The 19,381-nt window shown below is 44.8% G+C and overlaps 2 protein-coding genes across 2 annotated transcripts; both read right to left on the bottom strand.

The window, feature by feature from the left end:
* Nucleotides 1–235: 235 nt before the first annotated feature.
* On the bottom strand, nucleotides 236–1,201 carry LOC139167068 (olfactory receptor 52E4-like). The gene has a single exon (XM_070751496.1). It carries the CDS (start codon nucleotides 1,199–1,201, stop codon nucleotides 236–238), a length of 966 nt encoding a protein of 321 aa, XP_070607597.1.
* Nucleotides 1,202–9,995: 8,794 nt separating this feature from the next.
* LOC139167173 (olfactory receptor 52E4-like) lies at nucleotides 9,996–11,364 on the bottom strand. The gene has a single exon (XM_070751592.1). The coding sequence runs from the start codon at nucleotides 11,136–11,138 to the stop codon at nucleotides 10,185–10,187; it is 954 nt and encodes a 317-aa protein (XP_070607693.1). The 5' UTR covers nucleotides 11,139–11,364; the 3' UTR covers nucleotides 9,996–10,184.
* Nucleotides 11,365–19,381: the final 8,017 nt, after the last annotated feature.

Raw genomic sequence — 19,381 nt, 5'->3', positions numbered from 1 at the left:
CTTGGAAACCGCTGCTTCCCTGCAGTCCATCCCACCAGCTTCCCCTCCGCAGGCATCACTCACCACAGTCACTTTTGCTCAACATTTACTGAAGGTATTTTTCCCTTTTGAGTTGAGTTCTGCTCCCCAGCACACTCCTGTTCCTGCCCTTGTGGACTCTTTGGGCCACTGAGTTTCCTTAAGCAGCCGGACTCCCCCCCCCCATTAATGTCTCCATGACAAGGCCAGAGCAGAGTCATTTCGCGGAGGGTCTCCCAGCGGGACGCCCCTGGAAAAGGATTCGGATCACCCGCGTCCGGATCTCCTTGGTCCTCACGCCGTAGATGACCGGGTTGAGCATCGGGGGCAGGACGACGTAGAGGTTGGCGATGAGGATGTGGGCAAAGTGGGGGATGTTGTGCCCGAAGCGGTGGGTGAGGAAGGAGAACAAGGCCGGCGTGTAGAAGACGAAGATCACGCCCACGTGGGAGCCACAGGTGCTGAGGGACTTGAGCCGGGCCTCCTTGGAGGAGAGGCGGAAGACGGCCCGCAGGATCTTTGCGTAGGAAGCGGCGATGAGCGCCAACTCCAGCACGAGGAAGGACGCCACCCACAGGCCGTAGAAAACATTGGGGCGGATGTCCGCGCAGGCCAGCTTGGCGATGCCCATGTGCTCGCAGTAGGTGTGGGGCATGTCGATGTGGGCACTGCAGAAGGGCAGGCGCTTTGACATCAGGGTCATTGGGAATATCAGGCAGGCCGGCTTGAGCGTGATGCCCAGGCACATCCAGGCCACGGTGGAGGGTGTGAGGACGGTGGAGTACCTCAGGGGCTCACAGATGGCCACGTACCGGTCGAAGGCCATGGCCAGCAGCACCATGGACTCCATGCCCGTGAAGGTGTGGATGAAGAACATCTGGGCCAGGCAGGCGTCGAAGGGCATCCGGCCCAGGCCGAACCAGAAGAGGGCCAGCATCTTGGGCAGGGTGGAGATGGAGAGGCCCAGGTCCACGAAGGACAGCAGGCAGAGGAGGTAGAACATGGGCTGGTGGAGGCTGGCCTCAGCCCTCACCACGGAGAGGATGGTGAGGTTGCCCAGCAGCGCAACGAGGAACCCGGCACAGAAAGGGATGGAGAGCCACCCGTGCGCCTCCTCCAGCCCTGGGACGCCCAGCAGGACAAACACGGGGGAGTAGAAGTGGGTGCTGTTGGGGGGCCACATCCTCTCATTGGGAGGGGGGCTGGCTAGGAGTGGTTCCTAGGTATGAGCCTTGGCGGTTAGAGGGCACTACTGCAGGCTCCTCCTGCTCACTGCTAGCTGTAGTTCAGCAGTTGAAATCCCACCACCGGCTCCAGGTGGACTCAGCCTTCCCTCCTTCCCAGGTGGGTCAAATGAGGACCCAGATTGTTGGGGGCAAATAGGCTGATTCCCTGTAAACTGCTTAGAGAGGGCTGTGAAGGCAACGGAAGCGGTATGTAAGTGCGATTGCTCTGGCTGTTTCCTCCTACCGTCCATGCAATAGGTGCCTCCCACAGCTGCCCAGTCACAGGCCGGTCAGCCAAGAGCCCTGCCAGCTGGGAGGGTCCTGAGTGGTCAAGGGATCCAGGCCTTCGCAGGAGAGCTGCTGCAGAGACGCAGGCAGAATGGCTGGGGAGGAAGCGAGAGGCGGCCAGGCGGCTGAGGTCTCCCGTGGAGAAGGGCTGGCATTTATTGCCCCCCCTGGAAGAGCCCAGCGGTGCCGCCCGGCCAGGGTCTCCAGGGGGGAGGTGGAGAGGGAGGAGGCTAATTAATGCCTGGCCTCCTTTGCCCCAAGGGGCCCCTGGTGGCCTGCAGAGGGTTCCACCCAGGAATAACAGGGGGGGGGGGGGAGAGCCCTGGCCCAGAAGGGGGGGGCTCTGGGGGGAGCAGCCGAGTGAGGCTGGAGCTTCAAGACCAAGATAAGTCCAGTATTTCACAAAAGATGGGAAGGGGGCACAACTGGCTCTATCAAAGTAAATATTGAAAACACATACAGGAAGCCCAAAGCCGAATCCCCCCTCCCTCTACACGAAAAGAAACCAAGTAAAGTCTAAACAATTAGAAGCAACGGGAGAAAATATTATTTGTTTGTTTGTTTGACTGAAAGAGTTGTAGATGCTTGGAACAAACTCCCAGCAGACGTGGTTGGTCAATCCACAGGAACTGAATGTAAACATGCCTGGGATAAACATAGGTCCCTCCTGAGACATAAAATACAGGAAAGAGTAGAAGGGCAGACTGGATGGACCAGGGGGTCTTTTTCTGCCTTCAGTCTTCTATGTTTCTATGAAAAGGCAAATAGTAGACTAACAGGCTTGAAGATAAAACCCCGGAAGATGAAACACTATTCTTCTTTTTTTAAATAATTAAATCAATCTGCCTGTGTAAGACACAAAACCCAACAGGACAAATATACAACCATGAACAGGAGGCATTTGGTACAGACATTTTATGACTTGGTCCCATAATTACAGGAGTCAACGGGACGGTTGACGAACACGTACGTCTTCCACACAAAATACAAACATATGTGTATATATATATATATATATATATATATATATATATATATATATATATATATATATATATATGTGTGTGTGTGTAGATTGTTCTGAGTTCGGGTTTTGCCCTGTGTAATATTTTGCATGTCTATGCGACGTTTCGGCGAAATCACATTCACCATCATCAGGCTGAAGTTCCAATCTTTGTGTTGTTGTAAATGGAATGTTAGCAACTGTCATTTCTTCCTAGTATATACCAAGGAATACCAAGGAATCTATGAAATCCCTTGCAAAACATGTGCAGCCACATACATTGGACAAACTAACAGAAGAGTGAGCCAACGCATAGCAGAACATGTGAATGCAGTCAAAAAAGAAGAAAAGACCTCCTCCCTTGTCCAGCACATTAAAAAAACAGGGCACGAAATTGACTTTGAAAAAACTAAATTACTCCACAAAACAGAGAATTTATATAGAAGAATTTCTCTAGAAGCTATAGAAATTGAGAGGAGACCCCTTTGCATAAATAAAAGAGATGACACGTCCCGCCTACCAGAAATTTGGAAACCAGCCTTAAACAAAAAAAACACTTCATAATAATCAGCATGTCAATCCTTCTAATAATTATGATTTTAGAATTTTATATTTGGAAATCAGCCTTAAACAAAACACTTCATAAAAATCTCCATGTCATTCCTTCTAATAATTATGATTACACCAACCAATCAGATCACTGAAACATAATCACCCAATCTATTTGCTACATTCAAAACAAATCTCCACCCCCACACTATATACTAGGAAGAAATGACAGTTGCTAACATTCCATTTACAACAACACAAAGATTGGAACTTCAGCCTGATGATGGTGAATGTGATTTCGCCGAAACGTCGCATAGACATGCAAAATATTACACAGGGCAAAACCCGAACTCAGAACAATCTACATACATATACCCGTGAAAATTTACGAAAACAAATATATATATATATATATATATATATATATATATATATATATATATATATATATATGGAGACAGAGAGAATTACAAGTGAATAGAAATTAACTACAAATATAAATTACTAATTGTAATTAGGTATAATTAGGTATATATGAAAAATATCACTTTGTTGGAATGTATGTTTTATTTGTTTTATATTTATTTATTTATTTATTCTTTGTCCAATATACAATACATATGAAAGAGAATAGACATTAAGTAATATATATATAAAGATAGGAAGTAAAAAAGAAGAGAAGTAGATGGGAAGAGAATATATATAAAGGAGAGAATATATATGATACAAGGGATAAGGAAAGACAGTTGGACAGGGGACGGAAGGCACACCAGTGCACTTATGTACACCCCTTACTGGCCTCTTAGGAATCTGGAGAGGTCAATCGTGGAGAGTCTAAGGGAGAAGTGTAGGAGATTGGGGGTTGACACTATTGAGTCCAGTAATGAGTTCCATGCTTTGATAACTCGATTGTTAAAGTCATATTTTTTACAGTCCAGTTTGGAGCGATTAATATGTTTACATGTTTGCATGTCTCTTTTTCTTTCTTGGTTTTTTTAAATTTTAAAATAATCTTAGAAACATAGAAACATAGAAACATAGAAGACTGACGGCAGAAAAAGACCCCATGGTCCATCTAGTCTGCCCTTTTACTATTTCCTGTATTTTATCTTACAATGGATATATGTTTATCCCAGGCATGTTTAAATTCGGTTACTGTGGATTTACCAACCACGTCTGCTGGAAGTTTGTTCCAAGGATCTACTACTCTTTCAGTAAAATAATACTTTCTCATGTTGCCTTTGATCTTTCCCCCAACTAACTTCAGATTGTGTCCCCTTGTTCTTGTGTTCACTTTCCTGTTAAAAACACTTCCCTCCTGAACCCTATTTAACCCTTTAACATATTTAAATGTTTCGAGCATGTCCCCCCTTTTCCTTCTGTCTTCCAGACTATACAGATTGAGTTCATTAAGTCTTTCCTGATACGTTTTATACTTCAGACCTTCCACCATTCTTGTAGCCCGTCTTTGGACCCGTTCAATTTTGTCAATATCTTTTTGTAGGTGAGGTCTCCAGAACTGAACACAGTACTCCAAATGTGGTCTCACCAGCGCTCTATATAAGGGGATCACAATCTCCCTCTTCCTGCTTGTTATACCTCTAGCTATGCAGCCAAGCATCCTACTTGCCTTTCCTACTGCCCGACCACACTGCTCACCCATTTTGAGACTGTCAGAAATCACTACCCCTAAATCCTTCTCTTCTGAAGTTTTTGCTAACACAGAACTGCCAATGCAATACTCAGATTTAGGATTCCTTTTCCCCAAGTGCATTATTTTACATTTGGAAACATTAAACTGCAGTTTCCATTGCTTTGACCATTTATCTAGTAACGCTAAATCATTTACCATATTACAGACCCCTCCAGGAATATCAACCCTATTGCACACTTTAGAGTCATCGGCAAATAGGCAAACCTTCCCTACCAAACCTTCCCCTATGTCACTCACAAACATATTAAAAAGAATAGGACCCAGAACAGACCCTTGTGGCACACCGCTTGTAACCTGACTCTGCTCAGAATACTCGCCATTAACAATAACTCTCTGATGTCTATGCTTCAGCCAGCTTGAAATCCACTGAACTATCCAGGGATTAAGTCCAATCTTCACTAATTTATCTATCAGCTCTTTATGTGGAACCGTATCAAAGGCTTTGCTGAAGTCCAGATAGGCAATATCCACGGCACCACCTTGATCCAACACCTTTGTGACATAGTCAAAGAACTCAATGAGATTAGTCTGACACGATTTGCCTTCAGTAAAGCCATGCTGATTTGGGTCCAATAAGTTATTGTTTTTTAGATGCTGATTTATCCTCTTTTTGAGTAGAGTCTCCATCATTTTAACTACAACTGATGTCAAGCTAACTGGCCTGTAGTTACCAGCTTCTTCTCTACTGCCCTTCTTGTGGATAGGCACAACACTGGCCATTCTCCAATCCTCAGGAACATCTCCTGTTAACAGGGATTTGTTAAACAAATCAGTCAGGGGGGTAGCAATGACAGATCTGAGTTCTTTAAGAACTCTGGGGTGGATGCCATCTGGACCCATTGCCTTATTTATCTTTAATCTTTCAAGTTCTTCTAAGACATCGGCTTCTAAGATCACTGGAGCTGAATCCGTACAGCTGGAAGCAATGCTATATCCCTCTATAGTATTATTATTATTTTGTAAGGTGTCTTTTGAGAAAACTGAACAGAAGTAGCTATTGAAATGGTCAGCGATCTCCTTATTCCCATCAATGTATGTATTATTCCCGGTACTAAGCTTTGTGATGCTGCAGTTTTTCTTCTTCCTATCACTAATATATCTGAAGAAGGTTTTATCCCCCTTCTTTACAGATTTTGCTATTTCTTCCTCTTTTGAGGCTTTAGCAGCATATATTATCTGTTTCGCCTCCTTCTGTCTCATTTTATACACCTCTCTATCAGCTATACTTCCAGACTCTTTATACCTCCTATAGGCAGCCTTTTTTTCATTGACTATAGCCCTTACATCATTGCTAAACCATAGCGGTTTCTTCTTCCTTTTACCTTTAGTTACTTGCTTTACATAAAGTCTTGTGGCTTTTAAGATGGCCTTTTTTAATACAGTCCACTGGGTGCTTGCTCCTGCCATTTTATCCCTCCCCTTTAATTCATTATTTAAATATTCCCCCATTGCATTAAAATTTGTTTTTCTGAAATCCAATACTTTGGTTGCAGTATAGGATTGCTCACCATCAGTTTTTACATCAAACCACAAACATAGATGGTCACTGCAACCTAAATTTTCTCCCACCTTGACCTCTGAAACCCGATTCCCATTGGTAAAAACTAAATCTAGAATATTCTCCCCTCTAGTTGGTGTCTTAACTAGCTGTGCCATAGCTGCTCCTGTAAAGGCCTCTACTATATTCTTGCTTTTGCATGTAAGGGCACTGGGGATATTCCAGTCAACATCAGGCATGTTGAAATCACCCATAACCACAATATCTCCCTTTACTGCCATTAGGGTAATCTCATCCACCATCTTGTTGTCATGTTCCTCAGATTGCCCTGGAGGCCTATAGATCACCCCAATTCTAATGACAGAACCGTCTTTATTTTGCATGCAAATCCAGAGGGTCTCCAGATCTTTACATGTATTTTGAATTAGTATTGTTTTTAGACTTTCTTTAACATAAATGGCTACTCCACCTCCCCTTCTCTCTATTCTATCCTTCCTATACAGTGTATATCCTGGTATGGATATTTCCCATTCATTAGAATCCCTAAACCATGTCTCAGTTATGGCAACCAGATCCAAATTATCTCTAGATATTATGGCCATTAACTCACAGAGCTTGTTGCTCAAGCTTCGAGCATTTGTGTACATTACCCGAAGGACATTGTTTTCATTATTAGTTTGCCCCTTATCATCAACAACTATATCTATTTTATTTACAGCTCCCTTTTCATAAGCTTCCAGAAACTGATTTATCCTCATTGGTCGGGGACAGAAATCACCCACATCAGTTACATCTCTGTCCCCTTTACCTAGTTTAAATGCCTGTCCAAAAAAGTTCTGAATTCCTCACCGAGCACCTGGGCACCTCTGTATGATGGATGCAAACCATCCCTCTTAAACAACTCCCTATTAGACCACCTATTGACATCATGACTTACATAACCAAAACCTTCAGCTTTACACCACTGCCTTAACCACACATTAAACTCTCTGATACAACTTGTTTTACCCTCCTGGCCACAAACCGGTAACACCTCTGAGAACGTCACTGAATCAGTTATTTTACCCAGCTCCACACTTAGACATTGAAAATCTCTTTTTACTACATTAACATTTCTCTGGGACAAATCGTTTGTGCCAAGATGCACCACCACATCAACGTTATTATCTTTACTCACAGCCTTGATAATGTTTGTAATCCGCCTCCTATCCCTGTGGGCAGTGGCTCCTGGAAGACACCTCATCACCTTCACTACATCCTTCCTCTGTCCCAAATCAACACCTCTGACAATCGAGTCACCCACAAGAACATGTGTCCTCTCTTTATTTCTACTAACTGGACTTGGTATGGTGACACTATGCTCCTCATTTACAACAACTTCTCCTTTGAACATTCCCTCATTCTCCGCCTGAGGGGCCTTGCTAATATCTACAACATCCCTACTATTTAAATCCGCAAGAACATTATAGGAATTGGATACAGAGAGACCAAAATTGTTATGTTTTTGTTCAACCGCACGTAATCTTCCTGAACCAACAGTTGTCCAAACAGCCCTCCTCCTCGGGGGGCGCTGTGGAAGAGGAGGCTGCACACATGGCTGCATTACAGCACGTGGCTGGGACAATCTTTCCACTTCTGCCTGCAAGCTACAAACTAAGGACTGCAATCTAGAGATCTCGCCATCTAACCTAGATGTCCTAATGCAAAGAGGGCAGTACCCCAAGTTCCACAAGGTACTACGGAACACAACAGCCAAACAAGTTTTACACTGCACCAAGCCAATCATCTTAACAATGTATTGAAATACAGGTACTTAGCAAGTATATAAAGATTATTTTTTAAAAAAAGACTGACCGAGCTTAGCAGGGTCCCATGACCAGCCCAGGGCTTCCTACGGGCACCCAAAGCCTCTGGACCCTCCAGGGGAGCCACCGATCAGAGCCCGTCACCTGCCAGTCATCCTCTCGGAAGGGTCTCACCCCCCCACCAACGGGGCTGATATGCAAAGCATGAAGCTCTTGGTGCGAGGCTGCCCACAACCGGCACCGGCTGTTTCCCTGGAACAGAGGTAGGTCCAGTCGGCTCTTCTATGACCTGTGGACTTCAACTCCCAGAATTACTGAGGCAGCACGACTGGCTGAGGAATTCTGGGAGTTGAAGTCCACGAGTCATAGAAGAGCCAACGTGGCCTTCCCCTGCCCTAGAAGGCTTGCATATGTAGGTGTGTTCTACATAAATACACACACAAAATGTATGTACACAGAAGCCCCAGCCTGAAGATGACCAGTGGGACCTCGTCGAAACGTCGCCAGAAATTTCTGAATCCTACACGGGAAGAAACCCGAATATACCAAGACTGTCATACCTGTACCTGTGAAAATGTACGAAAACATAATAAAGAATAAAGAATACAATTTATTGGCTGCCCATCCTCCCAAGAGGCCTGTCCCTATGTCTCCTCCAGCGCACAGGGGCCTGCTGGCCAGCTGATTTCTGGCCTTCTTCCCAGCCATTGTTCACCCTCTCCAGGCGTAAGGAGAGCCTCCGGAACCCAAACCACCTGAGGGGCCAACCAGAAGTTCCCTTGCGTGGCCACTCCCGGCCTCCGGCTGCAGGAGAATCGGGCCCAGACAGGGGAGGCCTGGTGGCAGCTATCTGAGGGTCAGTAGCTGGGCAGCTCCACTCCTGCTTCGTTTCTGGACTCCCAGTTGGCCCGTGGAGTCATTTTTTCCCTCCCTGGCCCCTGAGGAGAGGGTGAGAAGCAGCCCCGGTGGACGTCCAGAGGCTTCAAAGAGGGGGGGAGGGCCGAGGTGCAGGGAGTGGCATTACGGGTGTGGGGGGACACGGTAGGAACCACCCCCCGCCTGAGGTCTTCACACACATGAGATGATGATGATGATGATGATGATGATTTAGATTTGTGTGCCTCCCCTCTCCAAAGACTCGGAGCAGCTCACAACAGAGACAGCATGTGCGCACACGTCAGGCGGGGACTGACATGCTCCAGTGTGCGCACCTGCCCGCTGGTCACCCATAGATGTGTGCGCAGCTCCATTTCGGCTACTGCCCCCTCCCCCCTGTCTGCCCCCTCCCTTTGGGCACCCCAGCCAAAACAGGTTCTCCCTCACTGCCGTGGGGCAACAGGGCGGCTTAAGTTTTATACACAGAGACATTAAAGCCATATATATATACATATGTAAGTATGTATATAGGTATTTATTATTGGAGTTGAAAGGGGCCTTGTAGTTCATCTAGTCCAACCCCCTGTTCAAGCAGGAGTCCCTCCACCATTTCAGACAAATGTCCGTCCAATCTCCTCTTGAAAGTCTCAAGTGTTGGAGCTCTCACAACCTCCGCAGGGCAACGTCTGTTCCACTGGTGGATTGCTCTCACCGTCGGAGAGTTCCTCCTTATTTCCAGGTTGAATCTCTCCTCGGTCAGCTTCCATCCGTTGTTCCTTGTCTGGCCTTCTGGTGCTTTGGAAAACAGCCTGACCCCCATATATGTATATATGTATATATGAAGGTCTTGGCATGTTCAGGTTTCTTCCTGTGTAAGTTTCAGAGATTTCTGACGACATTTCAACGGGGTCCCACTCGTCATCTTCAGGTGCTTTTGTCCTTGTGCCAGGGCGAACACACAAGGACAAAACCACCAGCCTGAAGATGACGAGTGGGACCTCGTCGAAACGTCGTCAGAAATCTCTGAAACTTACATGGGAAGAAACCCGAATATGCCAAGACCTTCATACCTGGACCCGTGAAAATCTACGAAAACAAATATGTATATATGTATATATGCTGTATGTGTGTGTGTTTGTTTGATGTCTCTTTATATTTTCATACACCTATGTTTTACACGTGCGCCCAAACGACCGGGAGTTGTGGGTCAGAGAGCCCTTCCTGGGCGGAGCAAGCACAGGATTCTCTTCCGGATCTCGCTGGTCCTCACGCCGTAGATGACCGGGTTGAGCATCGGGGGCAGGACGACGTAGAGGTTGGCGATGAGGATATGGCCGAAGAGGGGGATGTGGTGACCGAAGCGGTGGGTGAGGAAGGAGAAGAAGGCCGGCGTGTAGAAGACGAAGATCACGGCCACATGGGAGCCGCAGGTGCCGAGGGACTTGAGCCGGGCCTCCCGGGAAGGCAGCCGGAAGACGGCCCGCAGGATCAGCACGTAGGAGCCGCAGATCAGCACCAGGTCCAGCATCAGGAAGGCGATGGTGAAGAGGCCGTAGATGCTGTTTGCCTGGATGTCCGTGCAGGCCAGCTTGGCGATGCCCATGTGCTCGCAGTAGGTGTGGCCGATGGTGAGGTGGGGCCGGCAGAAGGGCAGGCGCAGCGTCATCAGGGCGATGGGAATCACCAGCAGGGTTGGCCGCAGCACCACGCCGGCACACATCCAGGCCACGCGCCCCTTGGTCAGGATGACCGTGTACCTGAGGGGGTCACAGATGGCCACGAAGCGGTCGAAGGCCATGGCCAGCAGCACCACGGACTCCATGCCCGTGAAGGTGTGGATGAAGAACATCTGGGCCAGGCAGGCGTCGAAGCTCATCCCGCCCAGGCCGAACCAGAAGAGGGCCAGCATCTTGGGCAGGGTGGAGGTGGAGAGGCCCAGGTCGATGAAGGAGAGCAGGCAGAGGAGGTAGAACATGGGCTGGTGGAGGCTGGCCTCGGCCTTCACCACGGAGAGGATGGTGAGGTTGCCCAGCAGGGCGATCGCGTAGCCCACGCACAGGGGGATGGAGAGCCAGGGGTGCAGCGCCTCCAGTCCTGGCACGCCCAGCAAGGTGCAGCCGGGGGAGTAGAAGTGCTGGGAGGCGTTAGAGGGTGGCATCATCCCAGGGGTAAGCACCTGGCGCTGGCCGGCATGTTCCAGCCCCGGACTTCAGCCGCCCAGGGGGACGAGCAGCCGCTGCACAAAGCAGGACCCTGGAAGTCACAGGAAGTCAGAATTAGGAGAAGACGGAGGGAGCGCCTCCTCAACGGGTGGAGGGACACCGAGAAGACTCCACCAACAGCCAAAGCATTTAGACTTCTGTCCATTTAGACCAGGGGTTCTCAACCTTTCTGATGCCGTGATCCCTTAATAGAGTTACTCGTGTCGTGGTGACCCCCAACCACAAGTCTAGCAACAATTCTCCCAACACAGCTTGAAGCTGATTGGCAGAGAGCTCAGAGGGACACCCCCACCGTCAACGCCTGATTGGTCGGATTGTAAAAAATATGCTTCAAGGTGGCAGAACAGAGCTTTAGTTCCTAACACCAGAAGAAATTCGTCTTTTCCCTTTTTGTCTTAGGCGACCCCCCCCTGTGAAACGGTTGTTTGACCACTCCCACAAAGGGCTCCCATTGATTTAGACTGTCCAAGGGGTTTACTGAGTCAGCTTCTTGCCCCCAACAATCTGGGTCCTCATTTCACCAACTTTAGAAGGAAGGAAGGAAGGAAGGAAGGAAGGAAGGAAGGAAGGAAGGAAGGAAGGAAGGAAGGAAGGAAGGCTGAGTGAACCCTGAGCTGGTCAAGATCGAACTCCTGGCTGTGGGCAGAGTCAGCCTGCAATGCTGCCTTCTAACCCCTGTGCCCCCCCCGGGTCACTGGAGGACGCTCTCTTTAGTCCAGGTTGCAGACCTTCCACGGAATCCAAGTCACAGAATGACAAAAAGAAAAAGAAATAACCCCCCCACAAACAGACCCAGAGGTGGAAGGGACGTTGCTGGTCTTCCACCCCCGGCTCAACCAGGAGCTCCAATGTTTCAAACAAGTGACTGTCCAGCCGCTTCTTAAAAGCCTCCAGCGATGGAGCAGCCACAACCTCTGGTGGCAAGCGGTTCTGTTGTATCCTGTAATGGCTACCTTGTATCTCTGTAAATAGTTTGTACCTTGTTAAAGCGCTGTCTGAGCTAGAATCAGGAAGTCGCTCCTGATTGGCTCAGACGCGCGCTGCTCTTGCTTTGGCGGGAACCGCAAATGTATAAAAGAAGCGGTTTCTCCCAAGCAGAGCAGACGGTACTAGCTGAAAGTCACTTACCTTTTCTGAGCTGAATAAAGGTACCGTTCTCACTTAACCCTGCCTCTGGGTTTACTTCACTGGCGACGACGGACGAAAGAAACTACGCGTGCAACATGAACAACCTCCAAATCGGCTGGGCTCCTGAGTTCTTCGACCCCGAAAAGACTTCCTGGGACGACTACTTAGCCAACTTTGAGATCTTCCTCGAGGCAGCAGGAATATGGGACGCCGACGCCGATCGAAGACGGGCCATCTTCCTAAATTACTGCGGTCCAGAAATCCACGCCCTCGCCCAGACTCTCACCGACCCGCTGCCGGCAAGATCCGTCGCTTGGGACATCCTACAAGACAAGCTCGCGAGCCATTTCAAGCCAACAAAACCAGCCATGGTTTTCCGGCACCAGTTCTCTAGAATGGCTCAGTGCGAAGCGGAATCAATCAACCAATTTGCAACGCGACTTCGAACGGTGCTTGCGAAATGCAAGTTTGACAACCCGGAAGCTCGCCTCACCGATGCCTTAGTCTTTGGCATGAGAAACGCCTCGGTCAGGAACAAACTCCTCACCGAAGACGAACCGACCCTACAAACAGTGATTAAGCTAGCACAAACCGCAGAGGTCGCCGATGCCGCTGCTAAAGAGCTGATGGATCACGAAAGGAAAGAAGTCATCGCCAAGATAGACTCCACGTTTTCCCGCGCCGAGGACCCAGACGATCTCAGCCCACCAGCTCGCAACGAGGACAGCTGTTTCCTGCTGCAAGACCAGCTGAGACAACACAGACTTCCTCACCCTGCCGCCCCATGCGCCGGCTGCCGAGGAAACCATCAGCGCCAACGATGCCCCTTCCGGGACGCCATATGCCGCCACTGCAACCGACGCGGCCACATCGCCGAAGCCTGCAGAGCATCTGCACCGGAGGAAACCTTCACTCCGCGCCATCAACGACCCCAGAATCACACACCTCAACCGTGAGAAAACCGGCCTTTCCATTTTTCGAGCCGAAAGAACTACTCAGCCGCTAACCGCGACTACTCAAGAGGTAACACTCAATTTTCCGTGAATAACACGGCAACAAAAAATGGGGGCAAGATTGTTATTTCATTACTTCTAAATAACAAGCCATGTTCTATGGAGCTTGACACGGGGTCTAAATACACCATTATGCCGTGGGAAAAGCTTAAATTGTACATGCCTAGCCTGTCTAAATCTGAGCTATTGCAAACCTCGTTGGTAATTAGAGATTTTCAAGGGGGGATAATCTCTGTTCTGGGCAAAGTGAATGTACCTATCGTATTTAAGAATGTTAAATGTAATAATGGTTATACAGGATATCCAAAAGAAACTAGAAGTACAAGGGCAACAAGACCCAAGTACAGATAACTTAAATCTGGCACAAGAAAAGTTAAACAAAGGAATTGAACTATATTCAATTAATATAAATGGTCTAAATGCGCCAAAAAAGAGAAGCCAAACTTTAAATAAAATTGCTAAATTAAACTTCGACATTATTGCAATGCAAGAAGTCCACATCAAAAATAAATTCGAGTATCTACTCAAAAGAAATAAACTTGGGAATCTGTTTACATCACTTGCCGGGGAAAAAAAGAGAGGTGTAATATGTTATATTAATCCTAATATTCAAGCTGAATTGAAATATAAAGATAGAGAAGGTAGAATCTTAATTATAGAACTTACTATAGAAAAGGATAAAATAACTTTAATAAATATTTATGCCCCGAATGTAGGTCAAGAAAATTTTTATAAAAAACTATTAATCACCATCCGAGAACATTCCACTGATAATATCTGCTTATTAGGCGACTTTAATGGCATAACCAATAATGATATGGACTATAAGAATGATAAAAAGACCAAACAAAAGAAAAGAATATTACCTAAAACCTTTTTTGATCTAATCAAAGAACTAAAATTGAAAGACAGCTGGAGGGAGAGAAACCCCAAACTTAAAAAATTTACCTTTTATTCTGATAGGCATCAATCGTGGTCAAGATTGGATATGATCTGGACAACAACAAAAATTAACACCAAAATTCATTCGATAGATATAGAATCTAATTACATTTCAGACCATAGTGCGCTTAAAGTCTGTTGGAAAGGAAATAAACAGAGTTATAGATGGTCGCTTCAGAAATCTATTTTAAATCAGGAAGATTTTAAGCAAAAACTTAAAACTGAAATGAATTATTTCTTCCAAGAAAATCTAAAAGACGACACTAGCCTTCAAAATGTTTGGGACACTGCCAAAGCTGTTATTAGAGGGATAGCTATTTCAATCATGACTAGAAAATTTAATCAAAAAAAACAGAAGTTAGCTAATTTAGAAGAAGAGTACAGGGCCTTAGAAGAAGAACTTCAGAACTTCCCCACTAAAAAAGAAATCAAACAAAGTATGCTACAAATTAAACACCAACTAAACATAATTGACCAACAAAATTGGGCACAACAAATAAAAAGAACTAACCAATATAACTTTGTGAATGCCAACAAACCTAGCAAATGGCTAGCCAATAAACTCAGGAAGCAAAATGAAAAGAAACTTATAAACTGTCTAAAAGACAAAAATGGGGAACCATGCCATGACCTGGAAAGGAAAAAAACGATTGCTAGCGATTTTTTTAGTAAACTCTATGAATATTCTGAAACTATACTAAATAATACGCATGATACAAAAATTCAAGAAATCCTAGAGCAGGCTAAACTCCCTAAAGTACCGCAAGAAATGGTCAATACAATCAATAAACCGATCACAGAAATAGAATTAAAAGAGGCAATAAAAAGTCAAAAAAACAACAAAGCACCAGGTCCGGATGGACTCCCCACAGAACTTTATAAAGATCTTCCCAAGGAAATGGAAAAAGTCTTCTTAGAGACGTTAAATGATGCTCTAGATAGTGGCAAAATTCCAAATTCATGGACAGAAGCAAACCTAGCGTTAATTTCAAAAAAAGATACAGATCAGACTGATATAGCTAATTACCGCCCGATTTCTCTTTTAAATGCCGATTACAAAATTTTCACCTCTATCTTAGCGAACAGAATTAAAGGTTTTTTAAATTATTTTATACATCCAGATCAGAACGGTTTTCTCCCCGGGAGACAGCTAAAGAATAATATTAGAATCGTGCTTGACACGCTCGAATATTACGAAGCCCATAATGAGAAACAAGTGGCGTTAATATTTCTTGACGCCCAGAAGGCCTTCGACAATGTGTCTTGGAAATTTATGTTAAAACAGCTTGAATATATGGAATTTGGCTCCAAATTTATTAACGCAATAAAAGCAATTTACTCTATTCAATCGGCATATATAATTCTCAATGGGGATACATCAACTAAAATCTCTTTATACAAAGGCACAAGGCAAGGTTGTCCATTGTCCCCTTTACTATTTATATTAACACTTGAAGTACTAACAAGAATAATTAGAGACAAAGAAGACATATGGGGTCTAAACTGTAAGAAAGAAATTTATAAACTCCAAGCTTTCGCAGACGACTTGGTATTCATCTTAGAAGATCCTTTAAATTCAGGTCCTAAACTATTAGAAGTTCTGGAAGAATACGGTACAGTGGCAGGTCTCAAAATAAACAAAACCAAAACCCAAATTTTAACAAAAAACATGCGACAAACACAAAAAGATATCTTATCTGCCAAAATGGACATGCAAATTGTCACAAAAATTAAATATCTTGGTATCAATCTGACAAATAGAGTGTCAAGCTTAAAAGCAAACAATTATGATACATTATTGGACAAGATTAAAAAAGACCTGTCAAAATGGAGGAGTTTACAACTATCTTTTCTGGGAAGAATCGCAGCCATCAAAATGAACACTTTGCCCAAACTATTGTTTTTATTTCAAACTATCCCTATACAAGTAAAACAGGATTTTTTTACTAATTTGACTAAAATAACCAACAATTTTATCTGGCAAAACAAGCGGCCCCGAATTCGACTAAAATACCTACAAGGAAAAAAAGATGAGGGCGGTTTGGCACTTCCAAATTGGAAGGACTACTACACTGCTGCATTGCTAGATTGGATAAGAGATTGGATGAGTCTAACAAACACTAGACTTCTTAAATTAGAAGGCCACGACCTCCATGCAGGATGGCATTACTATCTCTGGGACGAAAAGTCGTCAACCCACAAATACTTCTCCAACCACCTGATTAGAAAATCGTTAATTGGCACCTGGAAAAAAACTAAAACGAAATTATACAAAGGAATTCCCATGTGGTATGCTCCTTTAGAAGCCTATGTACATCCCAATTTACATAAGAGAAATAATATATTAAGATATAAAGACATCTTAAACCCAAACGGGACAATCAAAACAAGATTAGAACTTGAAAATTTGGGCCAAAAAGTGGAATGGTGGGAATACCTCCAGATCCAGTCTAAATTTAACAAAGACAAAAAAAATTTCGGGATTACCAAAAACGCTCTGTTAGATAAGCTATGTATAGGCCCCCAAGATAAGATAATCAAAAATTTTTATGGCTATTTAAACTACAACGACTTGGACACCTTTAACCAAAAACCCAATGTTAAGAAATGGAACCGCGACCTTAAAAAAGAGATAACAGAGGAGGAATGGCAAATAATTTGGACAAAGAACTATAAACTGACTATTGCCACCTCTTATAAAGAAAACCTGGTCAAAATGTTTTACCGTTGGCATATTACCCCAGTTAAATTAACCAAAGTGAACAACAAACTTTCACCAATCTGTTGGAAATGTCAACAAGAATTGGGTACCTACTTTCATCTATGGTGGGAATGCAATAAAGCCAAAACCTATTGGGAAATGATTGGAAATTGGATTGAAGAAATATTAAACTTGACGCTTGACAAGACCCCTGAATGTTTTCTACTAGGTATAGTTAGGCAAAAATTGTCGAAACCCCAAGTTCATCTAATCATCCACTTAACTACCGCAGCAAGACTAACTTACGCGCAGTGGTGGAAAAATGAAGACCTTCCCCCAAATGAAGCAATATTAAGGAAAATAATGTACTGCGCAGAAATGTCAAAACTGACCCTATTAGTCAGGAACGAACCGTTAGATACGTTTAACAACTGTTGGGACCCTCTCTATAAATGGATAGGTAGCAACAGAGAGACCAATAGGCTTTAAGGGAAAAAAAAAATGAACTGACACAATTCCGGTATAAAGGACTTTATTATCTAATATTATTACACGAGTCTGTATATGTATTTAATTATGTAAACTTACCACTATTACTGATAACTTCTTAACAAGATTTGTAAACGCAACACTGGTATTTATCATTTTTGATAATCTAGCCGAAATATGTTACTGAGCAATAATATCTTGACCTAATTTTCGTTTTCAACTCAACCCCCCTGCTTATTCGCCGATATTGTTACCAGTTTTGTTTTTGTTTGTATGTTTTGTTTTTTGTTTTTTGTCTTCTTTCATTGTACCATATGTTGTATATATGATGTATATGTTTACATTTTAATAATAAAATTTATTAAAAAAAAAAAAAAAAAAAAGAATGTTAAATGTACCCTACCTATGATTGTTGTTACAGGGGCTAAGCACTCTCTCCTGGGGTTGGCTTGGATGGAACCTTTGGGAATTGAAATTTCTGGTATTTGTACTGTTAACTGTGATAGCATGCCTAACTTTTTACAAGAGTTCCCTGAAGTGTTTAGCCCCACCTTGGGGTCGTATAAAGGGCCCCCCATCTCGTTGACCCCAAGGTCCCGCCTGTCCGGCTCAAACCTTGCAGGGTACCCCTTCCGCTACTTCCCAAACTTGACCTGCAGCTGGATAAGCTCATAAACCAAGGCATTTTAGTTCCTGTGGAGCAGGGACCATGGGAAACACCCATAGTCACGCCTCTAAAACCGGATGGCTCCTTAAGAGTTTGCGCTGACTATAAATCTACGCTAAATAAGGCCCTCCAACACCACCCTTACCCCATTCCGGTGGTACAACAACTCCTGCACTCCCTGGGGGAAGGGAAAAGGTTTGCAAAGATCGATCTTGCGCAAGCTTATCAGCAGCTGCCTGTCGATGAAGCGACAGCAAACGCGCAAACGATTGTGACCCACAGGGGTGCCTTTAAATGTACCAGATTACAGTTTGGAGTAAGCATAGCCCCAGGGATATTCCAAAGCATAATGGAAAGATTGTTATCAGGGATTAAAGGGGCCATTCCCTATTTTGATGACATCTTAATTGCAGGGGAAAACCAAGAACAGCTCAACAAAAGGATAAGGGAAGTACTTCAGAGACTTCAAGACAAAGGGTTGAGAATTAAGCCTGATAAATGCATCTGGGGAACCAACAGTGTAGAATTCCTAGGTTATAAAATCGACAAGGAAGGTATCCACCCCACGACTGAGAAACTGAGAGCCATTAGAGAAGCCCCAGAGCCACAAAATAAGACTGAATTGCAAGCTTTTTTAGGCCTTCTTAATTTTTACTCCGTCTTTTTAAAACAGAAGGCAACAGCAGCAGAGCCTCTACACCGCTTGCTCCAGAAAGAAACCCCTTGGACATGGGGGAGCACTGAACACGAAGCCTTTGTACAAATAAAACAACTACTAACTTCTAAAAGTGTGGTAGTCCAGTATAGTACTTCGCTACCTATCAGGCTTACGTGCGACGGTTCCCCGTACGGCATGGGAGGAGTCTTGGCTCACGTTTTGCCTAACAAAACAGAGGCCCCAATTGCTTTCTTTTCCAGAACAATGACCAATACTGAAAGGAATTATAGCCAACTAGATAAGGAGGCTCTAGCGTTAGTGGCAGGGGTGAAGAAGTTTCATAATTACCTTTTTCGGAGGAGTTTCGAATTGGTTACCAACCACAAGCCCTTATTAGGCCTTTTAGCCCCTAACAAGCCTACTCCTCCATTTATGTCCCCAAGATTAATTAGATGGGCCCTTTTCCTCTCAGGATACCAGTACGAGCTCATCCATAAAGGGGATAAAACCATCAACCACGCAGATGGCCTCAGTAGGTGCCCCATGGCAGAGTTAGTGGAGGACCCTGCCCCATCTGCGGATGT

This window comes from Erythrolamprus reginae, chromosome 4, assembly GCF_031021105.1.
Source record: "Erythrolamprus reginae isolate rEryReg1 chromosome 4, rEryReg1.hap1, whole genome shotgun sequence".
Classification (NCBI taxonomy): Eukaryota; Metazoa; Chordata; class Lepidosauria; order Squamata; family Dipsadidae; genus Erythrolamprus; species Erythrolamprus reginae.
This window is presented reverse-complemented; position numbering and strand designations above follow the sequence as displayed.